Below are 15,698 nucleotides of genomic sequence, written 5' to 3'. Positions count from 1 at the left end.
GTGCCCAAAGCCCTGCTGCAGCTGCCGCTGCACATGGAGCGGCAGGGGGTGGGCCAGGGGGTGTTCAAAGCCCCACTGCAACTGCCACTGCATGTGGAGATACTTTGGCAGGGCTGGGGAAGGTGCTCAAAGCCCTGCTGCAGCCACTTGCCACATGTGGAGGTACTTTGAGAGAGCTGGGGAGTGCTCAAAACCCGGCTGTAGCCACCATCCTGCCCTGCTTTTTTCCTTTTCCTGCTGCCCACTGTTAAGTTCGCCAGATCATTCAGTTTATCCTATACCAGGTGTGTGTGTGTGTGTGTGTGTGTGTGTGTGTGTGAGAGAGAGAGAGAGAGAGAGAGAGAGACAGAGAGAGAGAGAGAGAGAGAGAGAGAGAGAGAGAGAAGGGAAGAGAAGAAAGAAAGAAAGAAAGAAAGAAAGAAAGAAAGAAAGAAAGAAAGAAAGAAAGAAAGAAAGAAAGAAAGAAAGAAAGAGGAAGAATAAAGTCAATAAACAAAGTCAAAAAAAGGTGAACAACATTTTTACAGAACTAAAGATAAGTTGAGTGGGTGTAACAAGAAATGGCTGGGAGGGGAGGGGCCAGGCGAGGCACCCCTTGACTGTGAGTGACACACAGTCACATGACCAGCAAGCCATGCCCAGCCAGTCATGTGACCAGCAAGCCATACCCAGCCAGCAAGCCACATCCCACCCAATCACATGACCACCAAGCCACACCCACAAATTAACCCATACCCACAGAACCGGTTGTTAAGAAATTTGAATCCGACCCCTGCTTGAGAAGACCTCTGAGGTTTCTACCAGCTTTATGAGTCTATGTTCTAACTAACTGAAGAGTGAATTCTGTATCCAGTTTTGGTCACCACAATATTAAAACGTTGTTGAGACTCTGGAAAGAGTGCAGAGAAGAGCAACAAAGATTTTAAGAGGATGGAGGCTAACACATATGAAGAACAGTTGCAGGAATTGGGTATGTCTAGTCTAATGAAAAAAAGGATTAGGAAAGACACAATGACGTGAGGGGCTGCCACAAAGATGAAGGGAGCAAACTATTTTCCAAAGCACCAGAAGGAGAACCAATGGATGGAAACTAATCAAGGAGAGAGGCAACCTAGAAATATGGAGAAATTTCCTAATGGTGAGAACAATCGACCAGTGGACAACTTGCCTTCAGAGGTTGAGGCTGCCCCATCACTGGAGGCTTTCAAAAAGAGACTGGAAAGCCATTTGTATGAAATGGCATTGGGTCTCTTGCTCATGCAGGGGATTGGATGAGATGACCTCCAAGATCCTTTCCAACTCTGTATTCTATGAGACAAATGACATTCAATCAGTTGTGGAGTCTCCCTTTTGCTGCTTATAAAGTTTAAAAATGGCTAGCAACTTCCCTTCCTATACCCATTAGATTCATTTGTCTGGAGATTTGCAACCATGTATTAAGGGAATTTAATCCAAATTATCCATTTTATGAGCCTCGATGGGACAGTGGTTAGAGTGCAGTACTGCAGGCTACTTCTGCTGACTTCTGGCTGCCTGCAATTTGGAAGTTCAAATCTCACCAGGCTCAAGGTTGACTCAGCCTTCTGTCCTAAGGTGGGTAAACTGAGGTCCCAGATTTTGGGGGCAATAGGCTGACTCTGTAAACTGCTTAGAGAGGGCTGTAAAGCATTGTAAAGCAGTATATGTCTAACTGCTATTGCTATTGTTATTAAATCTGAGTGTCTATCTCTCTTCTATTTGAGAAAATTGATCTGGTCTGATCTGGTTAATTATCTGTTCTTTAACCTCCCATTTTCAAATAAGTCTCCCTAGATTTGGCCAGCAGAGGTCCTGTTATTTCTTTCCTTGGAAACCAGTGAAATTCTCGTGGCTGTGGCCTTGAGGGAGACAAAAGAATAAAAGGGAAAGAGGTGATAATAAGCACACTAGCAATATATTAGCTTATTGCAACCCTCTATCAGAGCTATAGGAAGTGCCAGACCTGTTAGACAAATAAATCAGAAGAACAGCCCAAATCCTAAACCCAACAAGGATTTATTTAAGAGTGAGTCACTGCTGTATTGTCTTCTGATGAGATGTTTTCTAGGACAAACATTAAAAACAAACTTCTCTGAACTCAACTTCATGAAAAAGAGAGTTGCTGCTTTCAACTAGATACTGATAAAGTGAAACTGTAACTTTCTAGAAATGTATAAGAAGAAACTGAAAAGAACTCTGTAATGGACAAGCTTTTAAATGTTCTACTGTGCACCAAATAGAGAGGTAAGATGCTATGTTATTAGAAACATAGAATTCTTGATCTGGAATCCTGGAACCTGATCTTTTGCTCCATTGCAGGAAACAAAGTCAACCTGATTTGCTTCTGCTTAAATACAAAAGGAGAGCCCACCCTATCTCTGTGTCATTGGTTAGCTTATGACCACAAGCCCTCATTTATGTTTGCAATAATAACCTTTACCTCCTGGGGTCTGTATTTTTATAGTTAGATTTGTATATATCAAGGAGATCCCTTGTTAATATTACTTAGAACTCCTGAAAACAGGAGAATTAGGCATTAGCTCTCAATTTCCAATAGCATTTCCTTGGATGTTGTCCATCTCCCCCCGCTCAAAAAAATCTGTGTGTGCTAATAAATTCTGTCATTTAAGCCTGAGCAGAATAAAACAGTGCCATTACCCAAGCGTTACTCAACATAACCCCAAACACAATTTCTATTGGAGTACCAGTTTTCAAAATTGCAGCAGCTCCTCTCTCTGATTGAGCACACTTGTATTGGAGATTTCTTCTCCAGATCTGAGGCCTTGATTTAGTTGCCTTTCCATAGCCCATTAATTGCATTTTTCCTTTAAACTTTATGCTGTTAAAGTACATACACCTCCTGTGTCTGTGTGTCTGTATCTGTCCATGTATCTAGTATATCTAATCTCTCTCTCTCTCTTTCTCCATCCATATCTATATGTATCATCTCTATCTCTATCATCTCTAACTCTCTATCATCTCTCTGTCTGTCTGTCTCTCTGTCTCTATCTCTCTGTCTCTGTCTCTCTCTATCTCTCTCTGTCTCTATCTATCTATCTATCTATCTATCTATCTATCTATCTATCTATCATCTATCCATCTATCCATCTATCCATCTATCCATCCATCCATCCATCCATCCATCCATCCATCCATCCATCCATCCATCCATCCATCCATCCATCCATCCATCCATCCATCCATCCATCCATCTATCTATCTATCTATCTATCTATCTATCTATCTATCTATCTATCTATCCATCTATCCATCCATCCATCCATCCATCCATCCATCCATCCATCCATCCATCCATCCATCCATCCATCTATTATCTATCTATCTATCTATCTATCTATCTATCTATCTATCTATCTATCTATCTATCTTTATTTATTTATTTATTTATTTGATTTGTCAATCGTTTACAAGATAATAGGTAAAAGTATAAGGAATACAGGAAATAAGTACAAATAAATGGGGACAATAGGACAGAGACAGTAGGCACGATGGTACACTTATGCATGCCCCTTACAGACATCTTAGGAATGGGGTGATGGCAATAGTGGATAGTTTCAGGTTAAAGGAGTGGGGGTTAGAGGATGTAACAACAGAGTCAGGTAATGCATTCCAGGCATTGACCACTCTGTTGCTGAAGTCGTACTTTCTGTAATCGAGTTTGAAGCAATTTACATTGAGTTTGTATTTGTTGTGTGCTCTTGTATTGTTGTGGTTGAAGCTGAACTAGTCATTGACTGGTAGGATATTGTAGCAGATAATTTTGTGTGTTACACTTAAGTCTAACTTTAGGCGGAGTAGTTCAAGGTTGTCCAAGCCCAAAATCTCAAGCCTGGTGATATAGGGCAGTGGTTGCTAACCAGTGGGCCGGGGACCACTAGTGGTCTGTGAGAAAATTTTGGTGGTCCGCAGAGAAATGTCACCTCCAAAGCACCCCCCAAAGCAATTAATCCAGGCTGTGTGGGAACACAAGGCTGACCTGCCAAATGGCTCACAGGAACACAAGGCTTGCATTGCTTGCATTGCGAAAAATATAAGGTAGTAAGGGGAGGAGGAAAGGGTGGAGGGGGGACTTGCCCCATTCGCCCCATGCACCTCACCTGGCCACCGGGCTGCTTCTTTCTTTTGCTTTTGGCTGCATGCAAGGAAAGCAGCAAAATACTTTCTTTCTCTCCCCCAAACTCTACCTGAAATGTGTCTTTGGGACCCTGCAAGGCATCCTGCTCCAAGAGGCTGTGCCAGCGTGGCAAGTCTCACAAAGACTCATTTCTGGTGGAGTTTGGGGGAGAGAAAGAAAGACTTCTGCTGCTTCTGCTGCTTTCCTTGCATGGAGCCAAAAGTCTCTCTCTCTCTCCCCCTGAGAACGGAGCTGGAGATGATATCCTGCGATCTCAAATAAAGAATGATCAATTAATAGGAAAATAGAGTGGGGAATTTTCCTGTAGATTTTTTGGGGGATTTTCCAAGGGTCTCTAGTCCGCAGGATTTAAAATTATGAGTTTGGTGGTCCCTGAGGTCCAAAAGGTTGGCAACCCCTGATATATGGTATTCTGTTGCAAGCAGAGGAGTGTAGTACTCTTCTCATTAAATATTCTGGACTCACTCGATTGTATTAATTTATGCAGTGTGGATTCCATACTGATAAATTGTATTCGAGTATTGGTCTGGCAAAAGTTTTGTATGCTCTAGTTAGCAATTTGATATTTCTGAAGGAAAAGCTTCATAAGATTAGATTTACAACTCTTAATACCTTTTTGGCAATGCTGTTGCAGCGAGCCCTGGTGCTTAGGTCATTTGATATGAGAACTCCAAGGTCCTTGACAGAGTGAGGATTATCAATGAAGTCATATCTGCCTAGTTTGTATTTGGTGTACTGATTTCTTTTACCAATGTGTAGAACATAATATTTGTTGGTCGAGATTTGGAGTTGCCAATTGTTTGACGATTCAGACAGATAATCAGGGTTTCTTTGAAGGACAGTAGCATTGTCAGTAGTGTTGAATAGATAGACAGACAGATATAGATATAGATATAGATAGCTAGATAGCTAGATAGCTAGATAGCTAGATAGCTAGATAGATATAGATATAGAAAGATTGATAGAGATACATATAGATATAGATATGTATCTCTCTTCTCCTCTCCTCTCCTCTCCTTTTCTCCTCATCCATCTACTATCTATCTATCTATCTATCATCTATCTATCTATCTATCTATCTATCTATCTATCTATCTATCTATCTATCTATCTATCTATCTCTTTATTTCTCTCCTCTCCTCTCCTTTTCTCCTCATCCATCCATTATCTGTCTATTTGTCTATCTGCCTGTCTATCTATCCACACACACACACACACCCCATCTATCTATCTATCTATCTATCTATCTATCTATCTATCTATCTATCTATCTATCTATCTAGTATCATCTATTTATCACTTTGAACAACTCATGTGTTTTTGTTCATTTCTTTTGCAGACGAATCCTTCACATCATCAAGCTGGTACCCTATTTTACTTGTCCATATGGAGTGTGAAAATCAAACAGGGGTTTACCATTTTATCATTGATGGTTTCCCTTACCCTCATGACCTCCAATTTCTTTTGTTTGTCTTCTTTCTACTTATCTATCTAATGACCTTCTTAGGAAATCTCCTCATTCTCTTGGCAGTGGTCCTTGAACCCCAGCTTCACAAGCCCATGTATTGGTTCCTTTGCCATTTATCCTTCTTGGATATGACCGTATCCTCTGTAGTGGTACCCAAGGTGGTGGCTGGATTCCTGGAAGGGGGCAGCATCATCTCTTTTGGTGGCTGTGTGACCCAGCTGTTCTTCTTCCACTTCCTGGGATGTACTGAGTGCTTTCTTTACACTGTGATGGCCTACGATCGCTTTCTGGCCATCTGCAAGCCACTCCACTATGGCAACATCATGAACCACAAAGTTTGCCTCTGTCTCTCCTTGGGAACCTTGTTTGGTGGCTCTGTGCACTCGATGATACAAACCACCCTCACCTTCCATTTGCCCTACAGCCGTGGCAATCAAGTAGCTTACATCTTCTGTGATATCCCAGCTGTCTTGAAATTAGCCTGCACTGACACCACATTCAATGAGATGGTCACCTTTGTAGACATTGGTTTCTTGGCTATGACTTGCTTCCTCCTTATCATCACGTCCTACATCTACATCATCTCAACTATCCTCAGGATTCGTAATGCTGAAGGACGACGTCGGGCATTCTCCACTTGTGCCGCTCACCTCACAGTTGTGGTGACTTACTATGTTCCCTTGGTGTTCATCTATCTCCGTCCAGGGTCCCGAGATCCATTGGATGGAGTGGTAGCAGTCTTCTACACCACAATTACTCCACTCCTAAATCCCATCATATATACCCTTAGGAACAAAGAGATGAAAAATGCATTAAGAAAACTCTGCTTATGACGTTTGCTGACACCCAGTTGAGGGCTTCATTCTTTTTCACCTAATAAAATCATTTAATTATTTTTTTTGGATCAGGAAGGGGCAAGACAAAGCAACCCAGTGTCAAGGGTCATTCATAGATTACTTGAGGATGAAGAGATATTTAGAAGAACTAAAATTTTGAGGAGAAAAAAAAGAATTGAGGAATTGTGGCTTTAAGAAAGGAGCAGAAGAGACAAGAAGTCAGATTCTGTCAGAATCAGGATCACATGTTAACTTGCATTTCAAAGATTTATTGCTCAAGCCTATATACAAAAATTTGGTCAACTTACATTGTACTGAATTGTGTCAGAGAAGGATCAATGAATTCAAGAGGATTGGGCTTGGACTGTTTTGTCCATGTGTCCAATTCTAAGCTGATGACATGCTTAACTCTGCCTTCTAGTTGTGCTCTTCTCCTACACTTTCTTTTGGAAGTTTCAATTTCTTGCCCTCCTGCCAATGATTTTTGAATTCTTTGAAATATTTTATTGCATGGAAACACACTGATGGACAGATTATGACTAGGGATCTCCAGTGTGCAAATGTATTCTTCACTGAATGAACCAGTATCCAGAGTCTCAAACTGTTCTCCAGATGATTATGTCTGGCTTCTGCTCTCACATGTATCCCAGTGATGTCATGAAGTCAACATCAAGCTGCTTCTTGTCTAACTGAAACTTCTGAAAATTGACATCTTGACCATCTTGAAAAAACAGGCTTTCCCCTTCTTTCCATGCTTCAGCAGGGGGTTGCCCTACAAGATTCCTTCCAACTTTTTATTTTGTTGTTCTGTTAAACCACATTGAGATTTGACATGCAGATGGTTCAATAATCACTTTTTAAGATAGGCAGCTATAGAAATCAATCACTCAATGAGTCAAGGTAGCAAGCAAGCAAACAAACAAACAGGCTGGGAAAAGTAGGATTGACAATGGCAGTATGAAGATTTATTGGAAAGAATCTTAACTATTAATGGTCAAAGTAATTTGGCAGTAATTAAGGAATTCAAGGTTGGCTGGACTTAAATCTCTTGTGGGTATGAAGGAACTCATGACTGATGACACATTTGACCCCTCCTTCAGGCTTAGACTGATTATCTCCTACATCGGGTGTCAAACTCAAGGCCCTGGGGCAAGATCTGGCCCACAGGGTACTTAGATCTGGCCCATGGGCCCACCCTGATAACAGCAAAGGAGCGGCCCATGGTGCCTCTGTTAGTGAAAAGGGAACTTGGGAGGGCTTCATTTTGGGCCATGATGACCTCCTGCAACCTCCTGCCAGCAAAAATGGAGCTCGGGCGGGCCATCTTGGACGAAAATGGAGCCTTGATGAGTGACATTGAGCTGGCCACACCCACCCCAGCCACACACTCCAGCCTCCTGAGGTCAAACACAACCCTGATGAAGCCCTCAATGAAATCAAGTTTGACATCCATGTTCTACATCATGTGTGACTGAGATGGGTCAATTTATGAGCCATTGTCATAAACAGTTGTGGCATAAAGTTCAAGACAGTAAACATATATTTACTATTCCTGGTTTATAATTTATCACTGATAAATTTAGAATTTATGGCTCATTATTTATTTATAAATAAATATTTTTTATTTATCATTGATTGATACATGTGGAATTGATTAGTTATTGATAAATTTGCATTTATGATAAAGTGATAAAGATACATTTTAACAGGTATTGATAAGTGTGTAATTTATAGCTGATTGAGTCATTTAAAATTTATTGCTGATTTATAATCAGGTGTGTTATTCATTTGCTGAATGTTCATTTCTTTCTCCATGACTGCCATTTGTCTCTAAATAATGACCAAAAAGATCTGAGGCCTGTAGGTTAAATAAAAAATGCAAACCAACAGGAGATCTAAAAAATTTAATGATGATGATGATTGGAATGTTCATTTTGCCTTTCTTCTAAAAATTCAAGTTGGTTGAGAGACTGAGTCAGTGAGTGAGTATCCAGTCCCCACTTCCAGAAAATTCCGTAACTGCTAATTTCACTCCAAATGAATGAATGTATGAATAAATATACAAACAAATAAACAGCTAGTTCTCTTTCCATGCTATGTATGGGTGTGATTTGCAAAAGACTGTCCTTATTGTTTCCTATAAGAAGAGATTCCCATTTTTATTCTCAAACTAGATAAACCATGACCCATTGGGTCATTGTTTCAGAGATATTTATCTAAACCCATAAACAGAACAATCACGGCAGTGGTGGGATTCAATTTTTTTTACTACTGGTTCTATGGGCGTGGCTTGGTGGGCATGGCTTGGTGGGCATGGCAGGGGAAGGATATGTAAAATCCCCATTCCCACCCCACTCCAGGAGAAGGATACTGTAAAATCCCCATTTCCACCCCACCCCACCCCACTAACCTGCTTTCCAGCTCTGTTCTCCTATGCAGGGCAACAAAAGAAGACCCAGCCAATCAGGGGGAGGCAGAGAATACATTGGGGCAGGGCCAGTCAGAGGTGGTATTTGCCAGTTCTCTACTCAAAATTTCCACTACCGGTTCTCCAGAACAGGTCAGAACTGGCTGTATGTGTTATTGGCTGTATTATTTCTGGATCATGGGCAAGTAATGAGAACAAAAATGAGTTCTGATTTTCTGCTGAGTTCTCCACTGGCTTTACTTACAGAAAGTTGGCAGGGAGCATCAGAAATCATAATTATGTGACTGCAGCTGATCATGGAATCAGACAACTGGGCATGACCAACTTGCCGCTGCCAACTCACCATGACCAACTCTCCACTGCCAACTCTTCACTGCCAAGTTGTCAAGAGACACCTCACTGTAGGACAACTCAACACAAGATAATTGCACTCTAGATCTGTTCCTCTCTTAATATTATTAGGGTGACCCTCTGCCTCTTCCTCCTTTTGTAGTTTTATTAAAATCATTGGGATTTTATTATTAATAATATTAATATTACTAATAAAAATAATAAGAAAGGAACAGGTCTGGAGTATAGTTATTTTGCATTAAGTTGACCACAGGGAGTTGTTCCATGGTAAGTTGGTGGTGGCAAGTTGTCTGTGGCAAGTTTACTTATTTTATTTATTTATTTATTTATTTGTTTGTTTGTTTGTTTATTTATTTATTTATTTACTTATTTTAGTTTGTCAAGCATGTATGAGAAAACAAGTATAAGTATGAACTAACATATAAACATATAAGTATAAACAGGTACAAGTATATACATAATAAATGAGTATGAATCCATGGGAACAGTAGGACAGGGACGGTAGGCATGCTGGTGCGCTTATGCATGTCCCCTTACAGACCTCTTAGGAATGGAATGAGGTCCATGGTAGACAGTTTAAGGTTAAAGTTTTGGGGGTTCTAGACTTATTGATCATGATGTTTTGGTGGTACTTCAAAGTAGTGCAGTGCTAATAAAGCTGGTCTGAAGATCCTTAAAATTCTAATCCAACAAGAATGAAAAATAAAAACTTGATTGTCACTTTAAATGTACACTAATCAGCATACATTACAATGAAATTTCATTGCATTCAGCTCTCAAAGGATAACCATTATGCATATAACTATATATACAAACATCCATGACGCAGAGAAACATCATAGTCTAGTTCGGATGTATACATGTACATGGCAAAAAAAAAAAAAAAAGAATCCTGCGAATTTACAAGACAGATGGCATAGGGAACAAAGCTGTTACAGAATCTGGTAGTCCTGGCTATAAATACTTTGAAACCTCCTCCCACAGGGAAGCAACAGACTGTGAAGTGGGTATGTGGGGTCTCTAACGAAGGTTCAAGCTCTAAGCACATAGCGCTTATAAGCAGTATCCTGAATAACGGAAAGCAAACTTCCTATAATCTTCTTGGCTGTCCTCACCACTCTTTGTATGGACTTGCTATCTGAGACACTGTTGCCACCAAACAAAACAGTGATGCAGTTTGTTAAAATGCTCTCAATAGTGCCTCTGTAAAAAGTGGCCAGGACAGAGGGAAAAAGATGTGCTCTCCTTATCCAATGCAGGAAATGCAAATGCTGGTTTGCACACTTCAATAAAGATAATATCTGAAGAGACCAAGTCAGATTGTCAGTTATCTGCACCCTCAGATACTTAATACTGCTGACCATCTGCACAGCTGCAGCCTTGATACAAAGTTGTGGATCCTAGATTTTGGGTGAATTCTTTAAGTTAGCCTATTTGAGGACCTTCAATTCAAAACATTGTTCTACTAGGATTGAAGGTTAGTAAGAGACAAACAGACAGGAGAGTTTTAATTGGAACTACACTTTAAGCTACAGAGTTCCAATTTCAAGAGTTACCCAATGGGAATTAATCAAAATGGCGTGTGGTTTATCCCTGGGGGACACCAAAGTTATATTTCTTCTTGTTGAGACAATCCTTACTGAGAATAAGTAAGTGTGATTGTTGTGGCTTTTCCCAGTTGTGCCAGATCTGGAGAAAGAGGATCAGGAGCCTTCAAAAAGATGAAATTTGTGTTCTCATGCTTCCCTTTTAGGTTGCTGTAGCCCTAGAGAATCAGACTGTGACAGTTTAGAACATAAAAAGTTACAAACTGCATCACTTAAACACAATGGCTAGATACCATATTGAGAGACCGTTTTAGGTAAGGCAAGTATATCAGAATATAAACTTGCGATTTCAATGGGAACATGTAAATCTGGTTTGTGAAGCTGGTTTGTGATTATATTCAAAGGTGGGATTAGGAGTGGGTGTGAGAAGGTGGACAAATTCTACTCAGTTTAAAACATAGAGACTTTTCAAGTTTAGACAATTTTGGGGGTGGTTGTTATTTAATCTTTAACACAAGTACAAGAGCACCAATATTCCATGTTTCCTAGCGACATGCAATGTATCAATTTAGCAAATTTAATTTCACCTTTTGTTCCATTTGCTATCTGGGAATTTTCTCATAGTTCTGAAAAAGGTTGTTCTTTTTTCTTCTTCACCCAAAGTTTTCTTTGCAGTTTCTAGAACAAAGTTATTCTTAGGAAATAACAGAATAACAGAGTTGGAAGGGACCTTGGAGGACTTCTAATCCATCTGTTCTCTGTTCAAGTAGGACACCTTATATACAGCGGTGGGATGCTACCGGTTCTGCCTGGCTCTATAGAACTGATAGCTCTGAAGAGCAGCAGACACTGAACTGGTTCTGTGTTTGCTGCTGTTTGGCCCACCTGCCCACCGGGGCTCTAACCTGTCCTTTATTTCCTGCTTTTTCAACCTCAGCTGCTTTGAGTGGCACAGCTGAGGTTGAAAAAGCAGGGAAAAAGTGGGTTTTACAAACACTGTGCACTTGCACGCAGCGCTGCTCAGCTGTCCGGGAGGTACAGCTAAATGTTTTATTTACATGCGTGCACAGCAAAATGTAGTCACTGAACCAGTAGTAACACTGGTTGAATCCCACCACTGGCTATATACCATTTCAGTAGGAAATGAATTGAAAAATCAGAGGTCTAGAAAAGTCAACAGAAACTCAGCCAATCAAAATAGCAGGCTGACATGGGATCCATTTAAAAGACTGATGTCATCCAAGAAAACTGCCTTATTAAATCACCCTGGAATGTGTACACTAACCTCCTTTTTCAGGAATACTCTACCTCTGACTATTGCCAGCAAGACAGAATATATTCATGTCCTCCTTCAGAGAGCATTGGATTTGCTGCAGTGGTGGTATGTTACTGGTTCAGAACCAGTAGTAAAAAAAAGCCTCCCACGTTCAGTTGAGAGGAGGAAAAAATGGTCAATCAACTGAGAGGAGAAAGAAGAGAAAAGTGCAGGATCGTATCTCCAACCCATCCCTCTGCTTTTCTCTTCTTTATCTTCTCAGTTGATTGGCACTGCAGGCCTCAGTTGGTGTGGGGAAAGCTGCATGCGTGTGTTTAGATGTGTGTGAGTGTGCACGTGATCACCGAACTAGTAGTGAAACAGGTAGGATCCCACTGCTGATTTACTGCCTTAAGAAGCCCTATTCTCTCTGTGGTAATCTACGTCTTTTTAAAAAGTATTAGTATTGTATTTTTAATAAGAAAGAAAAAAGTTCAGACACCCCACCTTTACAATGGAGACATCTCACAAATTAATTTTCCTTTTTGGTCCCTCTCCCATCCCCATCAAAACCTAATGGACCCCTATACTGCTTGTGGGTTGCTTGTACCTGGAAATGTCAGTAAGCACAACATAATTTACACTAGATGTCTATGGAGATTCTCAGCCATCTTGGTCATGGTTGTCCCCAAAGGTGGTTTCTTTTTCCAAGAGACAACTGGGCTTTCTGGTTTGTCTTTGAAGACATTTTGCTTCTCACCCAAGAAGCTTTTTCAGCTCTGAGTGATACATTGGGGAAACAAAACAACAATTTCATAAACACATGGTACAACATAGGAGAACAAACACATCAGGACTAGATTCAGCAGTCCAGCTGCATTTAAAAGACAAAGGGCATTCTTTTAAAGAGAACAAAGTCCACATTTTGGACAGAGAGGACTGCTGGTTTGAAAGAGGGGTCAACAAGACCATCTATGTCAAAATTGAACAGCCCTCTCTCAACAGAGGGAGAGGGACATGGCATCATCTATCTCCAGTCTACAACACAGTCCTTTCAGTAGTTTCAAGAAGGCTCCACACCCATTTGCACCACTCAGGTGACCTTGATGACACAGAAAAACCTCCAGGTGGCTTTAATGAGTCACTAAAAAATTCAAATGACCAGTTGTCTGCAAGAAGTACAAATCCTTCCATTCCCCACCATCCAGTCAGAGCTGAAGAAGCTTCTTGGATGAGAAGCAAAACATCTTCACAAGAAAAGTCCAGTTGCTTCTTGAAAAAAGCACCTTTAGGACTATTTACAGCTAGGAAAATTTTTGTTTCCAGCCGCTTAATCAGAGATGCAGTGCAAATGCTCCTTGCAATGTTTTCTGCAACAACATCTGAACTGCAGAGCTGTGACTTCAATCCCTTTAGATGTGGATTTTTTCCATGATGGATGAAGTCACCAGTGCTCCTTCTATTTGAAATATGATTGCGGCACCCACCCAACCCCCACCAATTGCTGCTAGGTTGTGGAAAAGATGGAAGAGACAATGCACAAATCAACATTTCTCAGTCAGTCTTGCCTTCTTTTATGATATATTATTCCATCATTCCATCAGCGGTGTAGTGGACTACAGTGTAGTGTCAGTTTCCCAGGAATGAGGGAGCACATTCCAAGGTGAGAGGTGAGATAACAGACAGCACAATCCAGAGATGAAGAGAAAGAGATTTGGGATTATCTCTCTCTAGACTCCCAGGATATATCCATTTGAGTGAGAATAGTAAAGTTTTAATTTGGCAAGATTCTGTCTATAGGTTCTAAGCAAATAAAGAACTGAACTTTGGCTGGATTAGTCTATATCTTTCTTGGGTTGGGCCCAACAGGCAGCCTCTGTCCAAAACGGGGATGAGAGAAATGAAGGCTTGGTCTGGTTTTTCATTTATTGAAGTTTTATGTTACATTTTAACCATTCAGTGTTGGCTTTGCTATGACTGTGCACTTTAAGACGGATTTATGGGAAGTTGCATTAAAATATATATCTATACTATCTATATCTGTCTATATCTCCATCTCCATCTTTATCTGTATCTCTATCATCTCCATCTTCATCTCCATCTCACTATCTTGCTATCTCTGATAAGAGCCTCAGTGGCACAGTGTGCTGTACTGCAGGCTACTTCTGCTGACAGCCAGCTGCCTACAATTTGCAAGTTCAAATCCCACCAGGCTCAAGGTTGATTCAGCCTTCCATCCTTCCGAAATGGGTAAAATGAGAACTCAGATTGTTGGGGCAATATCCTGACTCTGTAAAGCCACTTAGAGAGGGCTGTAAAGTGGTATAAAGCAGTATGTAAGTCTAAGTTCTATTGCTATTGCTTTCTTACTATCAAATAAATTCATAGCTTGATCATCCATTTCAATATTTTGCTGGATTTCACAGTTCGTGCTCTCCAGATTTTGATGCCCTTCAGACTGCTACTGTTTCTAGCTGATGGATCCAGACAATCAAACCAAAGTGAGTGTCTTCATCCTCGGGAGTGTACCAAACACTGCCCAATTTCCCCTTCTCTTTTTCATCATCTTCATGGTTATTTACTTATTGACAGTGCTAGGGAACCTCATCATCCTAGTCACCATTGTGGTTGAACCTCATCTTTATGGTCTCCCCATGTACTTTTTTCTCTGCAACCTCTCTCTTCTGGACACCTGCCTCTCCTCAGTCACTGTGCCCCAAATCCTGGTCAGCTTCATAGCACCTAGCCACAGAACCATCTCCTTTGGAAGTTGTGTCCTTCAACTCTACACCTTCCACTTTCTGGCCAGCACTGAATGTTTCCTTTATACTGTTATGGCTTATGACCGTTATCTTGCTATCTGCCATCCACTGAATTATACTACATTGATGAACAGAAGAATCTCCTTGGGACTCGTAACTGGCACATGGTTTACAGGTTCCTTTCACGCAGCAATACACACCAGTCTGACTTTCCGTCTGTCTTATTGCGGTCCTAACCGGGTTAACTATTTCTTTTGTGACATACCCCCTGTGCTAAAGCTGGCCTGTGCCGATATAACTGTGAATCATGCCATGATAAGGATCAACATTGCCCTGGTGGGCACAGGTTGCTTTCTACTGATATGTATTTCCTATTCATACATAGCTTCTTCTATTTTGAAAATCCAAACAATGGAAGGAAGACATCGGGCCTTTTCAACTTGCAGTGCTCATCTCACTGTAGTGCTATTATATTATAGCCCCTCCATTTTTATCTACATGCATCCAGCTTCAAGCAATGGCATGTATGGGATGCTGGCTATGTTCTATGCCATCATCACTCCTATGCTGAACCCATTCATATATACGCTGAGGAATAAGGAAGTAAAAAGGGCTTTGAGGAAATTGATTGTTGGCTGACTGAGTTCTGAAAAAAGATTAATTTGGAGTGCTAAACTCAAAGATTCAAATCTTTTCTATCCTTTCTGAAATTATTTAATGTATCTTGATTTTCATGATTATTTTTTCATTAGTAATATACTGAGCATTAACCCTACAACCCAGTGGTAGGATTCAATTTTTTTACCACCGGTTCTGTGGGCGTGGCTTTTTGGATGCGCTTTGCATGCTTTGTGCAGGTGCAGAGGATTTGCTACCA

The 15,698-nt window shown here is 40.7% G+C and overlaps 2 protein-coding genes across 2 annotated transcripts; both read left to right on the top strand.

Moving 5' to 3' along the window:
• Positions 1 to 5,560: 5,560 nt before the first annotated feature.
• LOC113425735 (olfactory receptor 10G6-like) lies at positions 5,561 to 6,496 on the top strand. Its single transcript, XM_026687987.2, is given in 1 exon segment — positions 5,561 to 6,496. A coding segment is annotated over 1 exon segment (936 nt).
• Positions 6,497 to 14,536: 8,040 nt separating this feature from the next.
• LOC113425734 (olfactory receptor 10G7-like) lies at positions 14,537 to 15,460 on the top strand. The gene has a single exon (XM_026687986.1). It carries the CDS (start codon positions 14,537 to 14,539, stop codon positions 15,458 to 15,460), a length of 924 nt encoding a protein of 307 aa, XP_026543771.1.
• Positions 15,461 to 15,698: the final 238 nt, after the last annotated feature.

The sequence above is a fragment of the Notechis scutatus genome, chromosome Z (assembly GCF_049901735.1).
Source record: "Notechis scutatus isolate UNSWTSFEM ecotype Mainland chromosome Z, rNotScu1.2, whole genome shotgun sequence".
NCBI classification, from domain to species: domain Eukaryota; kingdom Metazoa; phylum Chordata; class Lepidosauria; order Squamata; family Elapidae; genus Notechis; species Notechis scutatus.
Note: the sequence above shows the minus strand (reverse complement) of the source record. Positions and strands in the feature narration are given on the sequence as shown.

Coding starts and splice junctions, on each gene's coding strand:
- LOC113425734 (XM_026687986.1), top strand. CDS start 14,537: ATGGATCCAGACAATCAAACCAAAGTGAGTGTCTTCATCCTCGGGAGT.